We start from the raw sequence: 17,938 nt of genomic DNA on the forward strand, positions 1-17,938 counted from the left end.
TTGCGTGTTTGTTTGTAGTACCAAAACATATAGCTCATAAAATGGTCATAACAAGCAATTTTGTCTCGCAAAAGGCCTTCATCACTTTTTAAAACATCAACCTAACCCAAAAACACTAAAAATGACCATTCAACCTTAAATTAAGGCCATCCCAGCAGCTGCACACCTATAAGCACTTAAGGGACTACTAAAGCCCACTTTGCGCCTCTAATGAAACTTAATGCCCGCTGGGTTTTACCTGTTTATCCCGTTTTGAAAGATCAAAGTCATTGAAAAATTTGTGAACACATCTTAAAAAAACATAGCCGGAAGAATTCCGGAAACGACTCGAAGAGAAAATTGCCCATACTTATGACTAAACAACTAGAAAAACAATTGTGAACCCTGAACCTCCACAACTGCCATAAAACATTTAAGGAAGAATAGAAAAAGCATTCAAAAACAAATTGAACAAATTGAACTAGAAAAACTGAGTTTTTTTAACTTGAGTTTTTTAATAGTACAAGGAAACATAAAGCTGAATAAAATTCCTTTGCAATTAGAGCAATGAAAGGCTCGCAAAACAATGGGCAACTCATAATAGGCTAAGAAAACTTGTCTAAGAGTTAAAAAAAAAGAAAAACTGCAAAAAAAAAATGAAAAATGGTTTCAAATTTCTGAATTTTTCTGTCAATTTTCCAAAAAACAAAATGATATATACCAAGAAAGCTTTAGACAATTGCTATCTGAATACACCTTAAGTAACAAGCTTCTAATCAAATCCCACTTAAAGCATTAAAACAAAAAAATACAGGCAAAAAATCATTAAATTTCGTCTAAAAATCAGCAAAAACTGATCAAAAACCTCCAAATTAGCATCAAACTCAAATTAACTACTTGAAATCTTAAATTCCTATCAAAACAAGCCTATAACTAATACAATATCATAATCACACCTCATAACCATCAAAAGCTGAAAAAAATTGCTTTTAAAAGCCGCACGTGAACAAAAAATTTCGCTCGCTTAGAGAAAATTTTTTTCACACATCAATTTCTTGCTCTCTCAAAAACAACGGTATGAACAAAAACCACTTTTTTTCGCTCCGCTCTTCACTTTTGTTCAGCTCCAAAATCACTCCAAATTATTTCACGCGTTTCATTTCCCGCTTCAAAAATCACTCCAATAAAATTGATTAAAAAAGGACTTCTCCAATACTCGAGTCGTAAAAAGACAGCGCCCCAATACAATTCAAATTCTTCGAATTGTAAAAAAAGTAGGAGCGCTATAATAGCCGGCTGAGAAGATGAGGGCGGCTACTAATTATGAATTATCTGAAACTATTTTTGAGCTCTGAAAGACCAACAGCTACAAGTAAAAAATTGTTTAAAAGAGTTATAAATCTTTGGAGCACAAATTAGTACAAGCAATGCATTTTCATCAAGTATTTCTCATTAAAAAAATCTCCTAAAAACAGCTTAAGAATAATTGCATTTCAGAAAAACGATTAACAGCCTACAAACGAAAACTTTGTGTGTTTCAATTAAATGTGATCGTCTAATTTTAATTTTGGTTAGTCAATATAATAAATTTTTTGCACTATTATCAATTGGCAATTACACTTTCTAACATTGCATCTCAACTAATTGATCGCGTTCTCAATCAATTTATATGGCATTATCAAGTGAGTCAGGGAAAAACTATCAAAACAAGAGGACACAAAATTGCTTAAACACAACATAACCTATACCTTGTCAGAGAGCAATTCATCAAAATAGTCAATAATATCGAAGCATTTAATTTTAAATCAGTATTGATTTTGTTAAAAATATATTATGGTAAAAAACCTCGAGTCATGTATACTTAATTTCGTACGTAATTTCCTTTGGATTAAACCGTAAGGAGTCCTTGTTCTGATAGAAAGCGGTGGGAGCAAAATGTGCGCACATTACCCAGCCTCCTTATTTTTTGGTTAAAAATAAGCTACCCTCTCAGACCTTGCTGGCATATCTGAGGTACGCGAACATCACTGCTAAACTGAACTGAACATAAATCAATTACAAGATGAAAATAACAATTTTTGATATTTATGCAGAAGGACGACGAAAGGCGAATGATAGAAAGCTAACAAAATACTGATGATAAATTAATGTCTTCAATTTTTTTGAGCCATCACTTCAGTCAACACAGTTGACTTTCATAAATTGAGATTGTATTTTTTTATCCAGTTTTGAGTTCCGTTTTCAAATGCGAGCAAAAATCAGTCGTAAATGGAATACAGGTCAAAGTTTGGACCCAACTCGGAATTTTCCACTCAATTTCTCCAGCTACCAAAATGAGGAACAAGAAAGCATTCACACTCAAGTAGAGAATTCCAGCGATCGCCGAAACTGCCAGTTTTAGAGTTCTGTCTCTTCGTCTAAGATGGATGTATGGTAGGAACACCAGACTCAGAGCAATTCCAGATAAGAGTCCGGAAAAGTTCATGAAGTTGTCGAGCCATGGAAGTAGTCCGAGGAGAAAGAGGAAGAGACATATTGCGAACATTGTGCTCCAGGCGCGGAGGGGTTTCATGAGGTAGTTGTTCATTTGGTACAGTTCCACAAAGTAACTGCCCAGAATTCCAAAGAGACAGGGATAGGGCCCAACCTAGTCAAACGAAACCATGATATAAAATAAACAAGAAAAAATCCACAAATTTTGTTCAACAAATTTTAGATTATTACTGTCTGTGCCCCCCACCAAATCTGCGAGGGTTCCTATTACCTTGCTTCCACCGAACTGGGGGTCATAAAAGTATTGACGGGCAGGAAGACGTATATCATATTGTTTTTTAAAGGAAAACATAATTAGAACAAAGTAGTAAACTGTTTTAAAGGCCCGTTTTTAGTTAGGGCTCAATATTTCAATGAGAAGGATTATTCCAGCAAGTTTTTTATTGTTTGAGACAAAAAGTTGCGCGGAAACAACCTGTGCGGTAAATAAAATCATATTAGCTGTCCTGGGTGACCAGACTATTGTGGCATCTCCCGTATACGGGAGCCGTGCTAGTGGTGTTCCTATCGAAAAAAAATATCTTTTAGTAAAGTTTTTATGAAGTCTTTTGCTAAGTTTTTCCAAGTGCGGGGTACAAATTAGAATGTTCTGATTTCTGCTATGTTAATTTCTTAGTTGATAGGGGTGATTGATACAAGCAACTGAAGGGTGGTGCGGTGGTGGTAGTAACTGAATTTATATAATTTTACTGCGTGTAATATTTTTCCATTTTTCTTTTTTTATCAACCAATCAAAAGCTAAAGCGTGATAATTATTTATAACTATCCTGATATATGTCACCCGAAAGAGAGGATAGCTATTCGAGAGTTATTTCCGCACCGAACACGGAGTTTAAAAATCAAAGAAAAATGAACTCAAAAAGAAGACAAGAATCAACACAAAAACGAACTAGCTGATTATAACGGAAATTAACTAATCGATTAAAATAAAACCGTGATTAATATAAACCACGCGAATGAATTAAAATAGTTTACTACTTTATAACTAACCTGTGCTTGATAAGGTAGAACAATTGAAGAAACCAGATTTCCCGAAATTCCACTTAAAAAGTAAATCAAGGCAGTTCTGAATGGTCCAGCTAATATCTCCATGAACCTCACAAATGTCCAGTGGAGCGGAAGAGTGATCACAATCTGAGCTGCACCTGCGTGGACTAATAGAGACGTGAACAGACGGTATATCTGGTTGGGGGTGGTTTTGGGGTTGCCGGTCGGGTTTGTGGAGTGGTCTTTGGATGCGAATGGGAACAGACCACACACTTCAGATAGACACGATACCTAAAAAGCGCAATTATGTTCAGTATTGGTTACATGACAAAAGTCGGATGTAACAGCAAATTCTCAATAAAAATTAAGGAAAAACTGAAAATTTCAACAAATATTTAATCTCATGAAAACATTCCACTGAAAGGCAACAAGGAAAAACACTCAAATGGATTTTAAAGTGATTCTTCCAAGCTTTTAATCAATGTTTACGCTTTGCCAATTTGATTTTCATCTTTGCTTCGAGTAAGTACAATCACTTGGATAAAAGTTGTTTATTTTACTTGTTTAAAAGAATTTTTTAACCTGTGAACACAAATAGGCCTCTGGATGGTATATTCCATTGACAAATCCACAGTAGTCCCTGGATGCCATAATACACTGGCCCAGAGGTCCAAAGCAACATGGTCTGGCTGTTATTTTGCACGTCATGTGGTAGTCACTACTCGGTAATGTCTTTCTACAAATCTAAAAATCAAGAAATTGACTAAATCGCTTCCAGACATGGGTTTTGGCAAAGCACAAGTATTAGATACTAAAAAAGGAAAGCGTTGATTTCTTCAATTCAAAAATCTTTCAAAATTAGGATTAATGCTGAAGTCTTGAAAATTTTCCCCGATAGTTATACAATATGAAGGTTATACTAACCATTGAAAGGTAGGATTTTGAAGTTCACATCAAACTTACAAAATGACCTCAGAACAAAAGAGAGAGAAAGTATTTCGTGTGTCACACAAACCGGCCAGTCAGTGATGTTGTGTGGCCATGGATGACTGACAGGGGAAGGCAATTCACAGTACTTGGGATCCAGACCACACACTGGACCACCCCCACCAACTCCATCTTCATCTTGCTCATATTTGAAGAAGTCCAGTGTCGCTATCTTGTTCACACAGTCCTCCTCCGAAGCCTATAACACAACCAACTCGTCAATAAGGTTTTAAAATAGAAATTTCACAATAGCACAATTGGTAGGGAGAAAAATATATTTCGAGTTTTGCTCTAAATTTTACATTCAAAGTAAACCACGTTTTTTTAACCAAGCGCTAACAATTGTAGACGGGGAGTTGGGAGGGGTAGTAAAAAAGTGGGCGGGGGTCCAAGCACAGCAGAATTCAAATTAACGAATTTGAAGACGGAGGGTCAAATCACAGCCAAAGAATGTTCTAGCAAAATTCAAAAGGCTCAAGCGACATTTTTCCAGTAAAAAGACGCGTGTTTACAACAATTGCTTCAAAAATAGTTTGAGAAAAAAAAAATCTTGATTTTCTGGAGTGTTTACATATAATGAAAATCCTTTGTATCTTTAATTGTCATTAATAGGATTTAAGAATGGGGGGATGTTGAGAAAGAGAACCAACTTGAAAGCAGAAAGTGGAGCCATCACTCCTGGTGGTAGCAGCAGACATGAATACACAACAGCCTGTTTCTTTCTCCTTCTCCTCTGCCGCATTCAAAGTGTCTCTCACTTCCCCTATCTCAGCCATACACGGAGTGTACTTTGCACCCAGTTTGATCAACTCCATCTAATAATCAAATCAACAAACAAATGAAGGCCGGTCAATGAAATGCCTTTCTTCTTTGTTTCTGTGTCATCTCAAAAAAATCAGCTCAAAAGACATTTTGTAAACTCAACTATATAAATAGAGAGAGAACACAATACCGCAGGGCAAAACTCTATATATAGAGAACAAAATGATCGAAAAAAACTAAGAAGTCGAATGCCCTAAGGTTGACCATCTTTAAGCTTTCTCGTTTTATAAAAAATAATTCAAAAAAGCTCTTGCCAAAGAAATCGAAAATTAATCTTAGAACAAATTTCACTATTTGGTAGACGTCAAATTCAAAGAGGCAGGTAGTAAAATTCCATGCGAAAATCTAGTTCTAACTCCTCGTTCGAAATTAAATTAATTTTCTAAATCTAAAAAATGTAAACTCAAAACATTATAAACATAACAAAAAAGTTTGGTGAATTATTTAAATTCTAAGAATCACTTTATAAACATATGAACTGCTTGCTCCTTAACCTATTAATAGGATAAAGTTCTAACCTTCTACTTGTACTTCGCTTTTTATTTGTTCCGGGAGACGTTTGTTTAACCGACAGTATAGAAATCAGTGGCCCGGGCTGTTCCCTCAGGCACCCGACGGTTAAATACACCCAATTTGAATACATGATTCGGCTTTTAACGCAATGTATTCCTTTAGATGGAAATGATTCTAGCATAGATTTAGATTCCACTCCAAGACAATACTTTGCAATTGTAAAAAAAAATATGTAAGCAATTGAGTTGAACGTTTTTGCTTGAACTAAAAACTACTAACAACACTTTCATTTTGTTCCAAAGGTTTCATAAATCATTCCGCTAATGTAATGACAGTGACATTCGACAATTTACTTTATAGAAATCCGAATTAATTTTTGTTGATTACCATATGTTTTCTACATGTTGTAATAATTGCTAAAATTGTAGCCTTTCAATTAATTAAGCAAGAGAGGGTGTCACTGCAATTGGCCTGCAGTTCACTGATTCAAGCGGATCAACTTTTTGTAAATAGGAGTCACATGTGCTCTTTTAAGGACATCTGGAAAAGGTGTTCGAAATACTGTCATTAATTCCAAGCCGTAAAACGGGTTTCCAATATAAATCTTACTGCACTTGAAAGAACATGCGGGAAGGAATCCAAGACCCGATGCTTTATTCTGTTGGAGTTTGCCAATTACATCATATAGTTCTTTTCTCGTTATAAATCTGAATGAAACATTTTGTTAACTCAACATCTTCCTCTCACACCTTTATATACACCTAACCTGGAAAAACAATTATCTAACGTGTTGGCAACTTGCTGCTTATTTTTTAAAACAAAATTCCAGTTTCGAATTTAAGAAATGTCAATATTTTTAACTCTTGTTCGAGTTTTCTTTCCAAAAATTCCATTTTTGCTTTGGTCAGGAAGAGTCGCAAACATTTTCTGGGCAAGCTCATTACTTGCTGTCTTCAATTGTCTATTAGTCGCTTTTCTTATTATTGAAACATCTGTCTCCTTCCAAATATTAAAAAGTCGATGTTCTCGTATTTAAGCTTCAATAATAATTTAGACATCATCTACTTTTTTTCGACGTGTCGTTAGTTCTCCAATTTTTATAGGAGCTAAGTTCTTTAACATATTTTCCAACAAATCTGAAAAGAGTTGAAATTTGGAATTTCCATCCTTTTGTTAATACATTTGTCATGTGGGAAATGTTAACTATGATTTTCATGGGCAACAATGAATAAAGATGGTTCTGCTTCCGGTGATGCCGCATTGTCAACATATTGAAAAGCAATAAAATATCTACACAGTGGTTCGGCATTAACATCACTAATAACTATCTGAAACCAGTTATTGGAACCCTCTTCGTATTTAATCGTTACATGGGGTTCCAAACCTGCGGCCCCCGGATGTACCTTGATGAAAATTGATGTGGGCTAAGAATATCTGCTCTTGATGTGGGCTAAGAATAATTGCTCTAATATCCCACAAACCGGACAGTAAACTTGAATTTCAATAAAGGGTTTCCGGTAAAAAAAACCGCAAATTATTTATTTTCCCCATTGAAGTTCTCAAAATTGACAAAATTTGATTAAAATTTTGAGCAAGCAAAATTGCTCGCTGACGTCAGCACTGCCCGCTCTCGCGTGTTTTAAGATAGGGCTTTATAGGCTTTCGCGGACAACAGTGACAGTACGGGAAACTAGTTAAAATTTGCTCAAAATTGAAGGAATCGTCACAGATTTCCGCGATAGCGGATTTTGATGACACGCAAGAAAAACGGACAGACTTTTGTCATCATTTTTCCGGAAATTTCCGTCAATAACATCCGCGCTAATGTAATTACTTTCCGCGCCAGGCTTCTGAAACTGATTAAAAGAGAAAAAATGAGATATAAATAGTACTTCCTATCAAAAAGAAAAAAGGAGTAACTATAATATTAATCCGCCAAAGTTTTGAATATAAATTAAATGTTAATATGCAGTGATAACGATACCTCTGCTCACAAATTGCTGCTATTGTGAGATAAAAACGTGATTTTTGGAGATCATTGACGGAGATCAGTAACGGATTCAGTGAAGGACAAAATGATCGCAGAGGGACAAAATGACCGCAGATAGCGCGGCAGGTGAAGGGGTTATGGGGATTTCATCATCAACTGGAGAGAGTTTGTGCATTGAAAAGGTTAGAGTGTTCAAAGCCACCCCATCCAAAAATGAGGAAAACAACGTAGTTTTTGGAAGCAGCAATTGTAGCAAAACTTGAGGAAGACAAAAGCCTTCCCCGTGACTGTAGTGTCCACACATATAGGGGGTCCACAACAAAGGAAAATCTCAAAATACTAGATGACTACCCAAACAAAAAGCTCAAAACTTTTATCCTACAAGACGGAACTAACAACATATTGAAGTTTAATAAATCTGCTGGTGACATATTTTCAGAATTCAACGAGCTGGTCATAAAATGTAAAGACAAATTTGAACCCGATGTGTTTTTACTCTGAGAGGTGCCACCCTTAAAGACTTGACTCGCTAATAGTGACACAAATATAGATTGAGTGACGAATTCAATGAGTTACTACTTGAAAAGTTTGATAATTACTCTAGTGGTTTTCCAGCGCTTAAACGTAACCAAATAACTCTAATGGAAATGTGCAGGACTACAATCAACTCTTCCACGAAAATGTGCATCTGAATTACTCCCGAGGTGTACCAATGCTCAAAAATCTTCTTCTTAGTTATCTTCTAAGAACCTCATCTGGTTTAGTAAATGCTAGGAGTAAAATGTACAATAATGCTGTTTAAAACATTGGACCAACCAATAACGGTCAAGCTCCACACATGCGCAATATTCGAAACCCGTTCAGAAATCCAAATTTATATAAGCCTCGCCAGACTTATTTATATTTTGAACCACACTGAACATTGTTTATGTTCTGTCGGTCGAAAACTGTACTAAATTAAATGCTAAATAATTTTAATATATATACTCTTGTTGATTCTGTTTGAAAGATCGGCGGTCTATCCTCCCTCCGCGCCACCAGATTTCAAACAGAGATTCAATCTATTAGGCAAGAAGCACTCAAATCTAAGTTCTCAATATATAATTATTCTATTTCCAACTATTTGCTCAATTTTTAGTGGTTTTTTTTTATTACTTCGCTACTCTAGGAGACATTGAATTAAGCACCGGCCCATACGAAAAATACAGTGACATTTTCGTGAGGGACTATCCCAAAAATCTTAAAAAATACTACATCTAAACTGTCGGAGTTTAAATACAAAATCCATCGAAATAAAACATCTAGTCAATGACATCGGACTTTATTGCATATATGGCTTCACTGAAACATGGTTAAATACGTTTTCAAATCCGACACTATTTGAAATACAGAAAAACGATTTGACCCGTTTGAGAAATGACAGAGGCGACGCGAAGAAAGCAGGTGGTTTAATGTTGCTAATACCAAAAACACTGAACGCAAAGCTGCGTACGGACTTTGAAGACATGAATGAAAATTGTGAAATCATGTGGGTACAATTTAATCACCTAAAAACCAGGCAAAAATTTATGATCAATCTTTCTTACTGTCCCAATAAAAAGTTTGATAACGAATTCCTTGAGAACTTAGCCAGAGGAATAGATCGGGCGGTATCTCAAAACATGCCAGTAATATTAATGGGAGACTATAATTTGAACTATTGGAAACCAATCAGATCGTTCAAAAATTGATACAGTTGTTGTCCCATACGATCTGAATATCGATAACGTGTCACATGCCTCTAAAATAGGAAACAAAAAAGGAACATTATTTGATTACATTATAACGGATGGATCATTAACGATAAACAAAACTTACGTTTTTGATGCCTTGATCAAAACTGACCATATGGCAACACTCTCGATTCTATATTTACACTCACTAAAAAATCTACCGTTAGTACAAAATTGGTTTTTGATAAGACAAATTTAGATATAAAAACATTTCAGAAAACGATTAAAAACTCGAATTTTTACTCAATAAAAGACATAGAAACACTATGCACAACTTTTGAAAATATTGTTCTCAGTGCAATAAGAACCCATGCTCCTTTGAGAAAAGTGTATATACGCAACGATAAACCCCTTTTCTTATTAGCACAAAAATTTGTTAGCGCAACAACTAGACAGTTACAAATTAAGAAAGAACATTGAAAAACTTGACAATGAAATTTCTGACAAACTACTCAATAAAAGAAATCAATTGAACTCCAACTACAAGAAAGATTTTGAAAAGTTTCAGAAACAGTTGATCGAGAAAAACTCATGTAGTTGAAAAAAATGGAATGTTATTAATTAGAAAATTAGAAACTTCAAAAGAACAGCAACTAAAGTCGACTGTTTAAAAAATAGCTTTGGTAAACTCAAAACAAATAAACAAGATATTGCGCATCACTTCAACTACGTTTTTAATCAATTGGGGGCTTTTAATTTTAAAAATATTGAAAGAAAATATCAGGTTGAAAACCACCACTCGATTCCTTTCAATTTTTCTTTTAGATTTGTAACCAGCTATGAATGCCTAAGAGTGCTTCTTGACTTAAACAAAGATAAACCACTGGGTCCATCTAGCTTGTTTGCTTGGGCACTTAAATTAGGAGCACCAGAACTAGCTAAACCGTTGTGTTTTCTGTTTAATGAATATTTGAAAGCAGAACAATTTCCTTCGCAACTAAAATTTGCTCACATCACTCCGCTATATAAAAAAGATGACAGTGACAATCCATTAAACTATAGATCAACCTCTTTAACGCCTGCCTTATCAAAAGTTTTTGAAAAACTACTTAAAGAGCAAATAGAGGAATATCTTCACAAAACCAATATCTACAACAAAACGCAATTTGGGTTCCGGAAAAATTATTCCACGATAGACGCACTGATATACTTAACAGAAACAATACGATGCAAACTTGATAAAAAAGACCGTATAGCAGCCGTTTTCCTTGATTTATCAAAAGCGTTTGATTCGATAGACCACGAGAACTTATTCGCAACACTTGAAACCTTGGGTTTTACCAGTTCAGCAAAGAACATTATCAAAAGTTTTCTTAATGATAGGTTTCACTGTGTTAAAGTAAACAATGTACAAACGGACTGGCTGAAATTAATCAGAGGGGTTCCGCAAAGTACGGCTCTCGGTCCCCTTTTATTCAATATTTACGTTAACGACCTGCAATTCAATATAGTTCAGTATGCAGATGACACAGTCATTTTCTCCTCAGAAAAAGGGTTCAAGATAGTCTCGAAATTCTTGAAAAGGAAGTAAAAAAAATTGGTTATCTACTTTGATTGCAATTCGCTTAGGCTGAAAGCTGAAAAAACGAATTTCATTGTTTTTGGCTCCACAGAATCTAAAGATATGTCAGTTACAATTGATGGACAAAAAATTAAAGAAAAAACGGAAGTAAAATATCTTGGGGTAACTATTGATAAAAAACTCACTTTTCAATCCGAAGTAAAAAATACTGGATCTTTTCCGTTTGTGCCCCCCCCCGCTTAGTGGGCGCATATTATTTGCAGCCCCCGACGCACGTGCAATATTTTTACATAATGATTTACTATGTAATGGCACGTGCTCTGTAACTGGGGGGCGTATAACATACTGGGGGCACAAACGGAAAAGATCCAAAATATTTTACGAAGTATGGCGCAAGGCATAAAATCAATCTTTACATTACGGAACTGCGTTCCTGAAAGCTTCAAAAAAAACACTGATTAACTCTCTTGTTATAAGTCACCTGCAATATCCAGCAGTACTTCTTCGCTCATTATCTCAGAATCTTATAACAACTCTCGAAAAACATTTGAACTGGGCAGTGAAAGCTTGCTACAATCGTAAAAAGTTTGATTCATCTCACGATCTTAAACTGATGAATATCATATTACCTGTTCGAATTTTAATACAATATAGGGTTACACTATACACCAGACAAATTTTTAATTACAAAAAGCAAGCATTTAAAAACATTTCTGGCATTCCATTACCAACAGCTAACTTTTATTTTCACAATCGGACGAGAAAATTAGTAAATAAAACCATTGCTAGAACTAAATACATTGAACAGGGGGTAATCAATAGTGGTTTAAGATATCATATTGAAATTTTGAGGGCGAATGAAACCTTGTTAAAATCTTCTGTAACTGCCAAAAAACATACGAAACTCACTTTTTAGAAAAATTCAAGAAGGACCAAGGCCAAATTCAGTTTGGCCAATTAACGTGGCGTGAATTCAAATTTAGTTCATAATGTGTGCTGTTCCTACCTATGTATATATTAATCTATCTATTTATCTACCATTTCAATTATTCGGTGTTCACAATTCAAAAATAACTTTTTCTGTTTATCTAATAATTACACACACTACCTGCATGATGTATTTTTTTATCATTTCAGGAATTTACGTGTTTTTTTATTTTGTAACGATTGTCCGCAGCTTTTCTTGTCACTGTTGTCCACAATTTAACCAATTATATCCCACGCGAGATGGGGTGACAAAAGATTGTCACTCGTGTTCGCAAACGCGGAATCTGGTGAATTTGTAGGATTGGCGACGTAATGAATAAAACATAGCCGGCAGATTGCCGGAATAGCTGCGAAAGAATAGACCTGCGTGCCATATAATAAAGATAGAAACAGATACAGATCAAAATTGAAAAAAAATCGACGCCGCTCAGTAAACTAGGCTAAAAAACATTCAGCAATAAATTAATAAAGCTTGTTAAAATTCATTCCACAGAAGCCTCTTATTAGGGATTTTTACTGCACATAGTTCCTTTGACCTTAAACAAATTAAACTTAAGTTTTAAAGTGCAAAAGTCATTTTATTGAGTGAGGTAAGTCACGTATGATCAAAATCTAATCACGCAAATAACCTAAACACTTTTGCTAGAGCGAGTGAGAAATGACGTCACGCGCGCATATGCCGTTAGTAAGAGGAAGAAGTCATTCAGAAAATTTGACTTTTTCAGCTCTGCTGTGTGAACAAATGTAAAACGAAAAAAGAGCGTCAGACGACGAAACAAAAAACATAGCAGGACAAGTCCTGACGTACAATTCAAAAAATTGTCATTGGCTAAACAGAAAACTAGACCTAGAACGGACTCTGAATGGATTGGAAGAACCATTTAGAAAAAAAATCCGATCCAAAAAATCGAAAAAAAAACCAGTAAAAATCAAAGTGAAATTGCCGCATGTGAACAAAAAACCACAAGCGAGAAAGCGAATTTTTGTTCAAACACCGTTTTCTCACTCTATTTTAAATTTAGAGCGAAAAAATTTCACGCCGCAAAACCACTCGCTTTTTCGCACCATTTCCTGTTTCGGCGTGGAGCTACTCCAATTTGACTTCAAAAATCATGAAAATGTGTGAACAGATCTTAAAAAAAAAGACAGCGCCCCAATACAATTAAAATTCTTTGAATTGTAAAAACCAAGAGCACCGCAATATAGCTACGCTCAGCTTACAGCTTCGCAGCTATAATAAAAACAGAATCCAGTATACAACTGACCGGTCTGGGTCCTATCCAGACGTTCTGTGGTTCCAGAAGTGCCACCATCTGAGCATCCCCAGTCTTCCTGCCAACCAGAGCATGTTCGGCCTCCATTCCCATCCCAAAGGGACCCAGACCATGTTGGACCAGAGCAGTGAACAGGACCAACATGTGCACCGAACAGATCCAGAAGGTGAAGTAGGGTCGGTGGTGGTGGATGCCAGTGATCTGAAAATAAGAGGAGTCGGGTCTTTCCCATTACAGCTCCCTAGTTTAGCGGTCATATAGGCTATAGCCCCCAATTATGACTATAAGCTATATGACAGCTAAGCAGGGGGTGCTATAATGGGAAAGACCCTAAGAGTCCTTGAGACGTATCACAAAACATCCATCACATTGATTGCTAGAATCAATATAAAGTAAGCGAAAATTCTCAATCTCAACAAACACCTAAATAAGCCATTAGAGTGCCATGTTATAACTTCTCCAAATTCAGGATCAGCTTTCAAATAAGTGGTAAACTGTAACATGCATTTGATGGGTTTATTAGATAAATCACACACTTAATACGTCGCATCTTTCGGCTCAAAAACTTGATATTTTGCAGATAGCAGCTTGCAAGGCAGGATGGCCGCGCGGTCTAAGGAGCTGCGTTCAGGTCGCAGAATCTTCGGATGCGTGGGTTCGAATCCCACTCCTGTCAGTTTTTTATTCAATAATGAGTTACATAATAATCATCCAGCTATTTACTCCGAAGTAATTCAAAATATGATGTTTATTTACATGGAAGATAAACAGGATGTTTATCTGGATCAAAACAGAAAACGGCAACTGCAAAAAAATTTTTCCGATTGCGATTATCTCTGTTTAAGCAGGATAATAACATTTCGGATCTTTACCGTTTCTGCCCCACCCCCAGTACGTTATGCCCCCCCCCCCCCCCCCCGTTACAGAGCACGTGCCATTACCAATTTTCAAAAAAGGAGATGTTTCTGTTTTAACTAATTATCGTCCAATTTCCGTAACACCAACTTTTGCGAAAGTTTTTGAAAGACTTTTGCTCAATCAGTTAGTAGAATATCTTGAAAAATATGAGCTCTTGAACAAAAAACAATTCGGTTTCCAATCTAGAAGGTCGTCTACTGCTGCTGTGCTTTACTTATCTTATTGAAAAAATAATAGAAAATATGGAAGATAACATCGACACAGGTGCTTTCTTAGATCTTGTAAAAGCTTTCAATACAATTTCACATGAGATCTTTCTCGAGAAATTACCATCTCTCTCAATCAACAATTTTACTTCTCAAATCTTTTCTCGCAAATCGGAACACACGGCAAAAAATTGGGCTTTGAATTATCAGATAAAATAACTATTAATCATGGTGTTCCACACGGAATTGTGTTAAGACCTCTTATTTTTCTAATATATGCCATCCATTTTTCTGAAGAACTGGAAGGTGAAAATAATGTTGTTCAATTTGCGGATGACACTAGTATTATATGCAAATTTGAAAGTAATGAATATATTCCATAAAAAATTGAAAAATATTAGAACAAACAGACGAATAACTGACAGAGAATCAACTCACTTTAAATGCCGACAAAACAGATATACTATTCTTCAAAATTCACAATCATACTAATTCGGATCCAGAGTTTACTTTTAAAGGTGAAGTTATCAAACCAGCTCATGCTTTTGGTTATCTGGGAGTACAAATTGATTCAAACCTAACCTTAGAAAATCACCTGAACTCAGTTTTAAGCAAAATGGATAACGCAATTCGCTCTTTGTATCTTGTAAGAAATCAAATTCCTTTGAAAGTAAGAATTTATATTCCTTCAAACTGTTACAGCGAAAAACATAAACTGAATAAACCGGCAAATTAATTGGGGATTAAATGGGTGTTATTTTCGACAAAAATTTGACCACTCCATTGATCTTCTCATTAAGGATCGTATCCTGTCAGCCGAATTGTTTATCTCAAAATTTGTAAAGCCTAATGAAGCTACAAACAGATATAAGACACTGGGAAACATCCGAAAATTTTAAAATGTTTACTAGTCGTCATAACGCTAGACAGAACAAGAACAAATCAAATTGTTTTAAAAAAAGAGAACGAAAACGAAGTGGAGTTACAAACCCTTGATCTCGAAAAGCGTTCAAAAATGGAACAAATTGCCCCCTTCAATCAGAACTTTTAACAGTAAAACTTGCTTTAAAAGTGTTTTAGCAGAGTTTTTGCTCGATCAGCACAAGAAAGTACCCGTTAATAGACAAATAGGAGCCATCAAATCCTATTTTTATTTATGAGAACGAACAGCCGCAATTTTAAGATTATAATATTAATAACAAAACTGATTAATTTATCTAACATTTTAAAGCATTTAGATATCTAACCTTAGCGTTATACTCTTAGTAATTTACATGTTTAAAAAAAAAATAATAAATTATTATGTAAAAATATGGCACATGCGTCAGGGGGTGCAAATAATATGCACCCACTAAGCTGGGGGGGGGGCACAAAAGGAAAAGATCCCAAAATATTTGCAACTCCAGACGCACGTGCCATATTTTTTTGTAATGATTTACTATGTAATGGCACGTGCACTGTAACTGGAGGCGCATAACGCACGCGGAGGGGGAACAAACGGAAAAAATCCACATTCTAGATGTGACACCTTCAGTAAAAGTTTGTCGCCTGTGTCATCAATGATGCGAAATGTTCTATAAATGTTGTTTTGCTCAGAGTGATCAATTAGGAAATTGTTATTAATTGTCAAGCTATTGACATCTCTGCAGCAAATTTTTCTCTCAAATAAAATTTGATTTGTGAGCATACCAGTGGAGAGAGACACATCCAACATGCTCAGTTCCGTAACTAAAATTAGAAACGGTTTGATTGAGAAAACAAATGAAAAATTCTATAGAGGCGAAATTTTAAAAAGGTGAAAATATTCTTCGTGGATAACAAAGGTTAAGGATGAGAATCATTTTTGCAACAGAGAGCTATCAGATCCAGCTGTTATGCACGCAAAATAAAAAAACAGCATATTTTCAATTGTTATATGTAGAGAACTGCTTTTAAAATTTTTGTTAAAAAGAGAAACTAATGAAACAATTGTCATTGTTAATCATTTGAAAATATGCTTCGTCAAGACGTAATAGCCCTAAGCAACAATTCATTGTAAAAATTGTCGACTATAAAAATCAACGGTTGTTAAAATTTCAATAATTTTTTAAAGTTTTTTCTTGTACCAATGCGGTCAACAACAATTTTTCTTTCTGCATTTTAAAATTCACTTTGAATGACACAAAAAGTTTGATATCTCGGTCGTTTCAGTTATGGCAGAAATCAGTAAAAAATTTGGCTGGAAATGGGAAAATGTAGAATGCTTTCAAGAACTTTTATTAACACTAGTTTGTCTCTACTCTGTTAGCCTATTTCTCGACCAGAAAATTTTGACATCCTGCCTCCGGGATTTCTATTTACGCAAATAGTAAAAAAAATGTAAGATGGATGTAAATAACTTGGGGAAGGCTAAAATTCTCTTTTCAAAAAAGTCTGAAACTGTTTCCCTTGAGAAAACAAAATTACCAACTCAACCTTGGAAATTTGAGATATTGTCTAAAAAGCAGCTAATAAGCGATTTGGTGAAATTACAAAAAGCGAGAGTCGTCTTCTTTTCCACCCACTACCCTAAGACATGACGAAATAATGGAAAGTCCGCACAAAATCAATGAAAAATACGCTTTTGCGGAGAAAAACGCTACCTCATCACCAAAAAGAGCAAGGACCTATGGACGTATTTCGTTTCACAGGTTTTGAAGAGGAAAGAGAGGAAGAAAAAAACGCCAAATCAACAAAAAAAATTCTATATTGAAGAATTACAAAAATTAAATATCAAAAACACATTTAGCACGAGTTTAGTTTTCACAAATAGCAGATTCGCACAACTATTTTAAAACTAATTGTGAGCCCAGAATGAGTTGGACAAATACCAGACTACCGAAAATTATCAACTTGACCATTCATCATGTCAAGCAAGAAATTGACAAAAAACAGTTCAATTTTTTAGCCACAAATTGCCCCAATGATTAAACTTCTCAATTGCTTTGAGGACAAATTTATCCAATGAAGAAATTTCCAAAACTCCAGCCGGTATCAATCCAAAAAACCAGCTGCCTGAAAAAAAATGAGCAACAAGCTAGCAGTAACTATTTAGAGCAACATTAATTTCAAGATGATGTCTAGCAGCTACTATCAATTAGAGTCCAGCGAGATTATTTCACGTTTAGCCCTACAATTAATAATGACCCTAACTAATTTGGGGGCAAATCATGAATGAACCAAAACTACTCGGATGGAAAAATAACTCAATTCCATCAGACGAAAAAATTAATTAGGCCCAATAATCAGGTAATCTGGGGAAATCTATTCTGTTTTGCCACCCCCCCCCCCAAGCTTAGTGGGAATATAACTTTTACACCCCAATGCGCACGTGTTATTTTGTACGTAGCAACGTGCTATATAACAACATATAATTTGTAACTGGGGGCGTAAAAAACACTGGAGCGGGC

The 17,938-nt window shown here is 35.3% G+C and overlaps 1 protein-coding gene across 3 annotated transcripts in view; it reads right to left on the minus strand.

The window, feature by feature from the left end:
* Positions 1 to 2,014: 2,014 nt before the first annotated feature.
* LOC142348360 (uncharacterized) overlaps positions 2,015 to 17,938 on the minus strand; it is a 186,246-nt gene continuing 170,322 nt past the window's right edge. For all 3 annotated transcript variants that reach the window (XM_075399679.1, XM_075399678.1, XM_075399681.1), the window contains 6 exons: positions 13,378 to 13,587; positions 5,157 to 5,321; positions 4,535 to 4,705; positions 4,102 to 4,263; positions 3,523 to 3,810; positions 2,015 to 2,626 (listed from right to left, as the gene is read on the minus strand). In XM_075399679.1, coding sequence (XP_075255794.1) covers positions 2,198 to 2,626; positions 3,523 to 3,810; positions 4,102 to 4,263; positions 4,535 to 4,705; positions 5,157 to 5,321; positions 13,378 to 13,587 — 1,425 coding nt within the window. In that variant the 3' untranslated portion in view covers positions 2,015 to 2,197. The remainder of the gene's footprint in view (positions 2,627 to 3,522; positions 3,811 to 4,101; positions 4,264 to 4,534; positions 4,706 to 5,156; positions 5,322 to 13,377; positions 13,588 to 17,938) is intronic.

The sequence above is a fragment of the Convolutriloba macropyga genome, chromosome 10 (genome assembly GCF_964194025.1).
Source record: "Convolutriloba macropyga chromosome 10, txConMacr16.3, whole genome shotgun sequence".
Taxonomy (NCBI): domain Eukaryota; kingdom Metazoa; phylum Xenacoelomorpha; order Acoela; family Convolutidae; genus Convolutriloba; species Convolutriloba macropyga.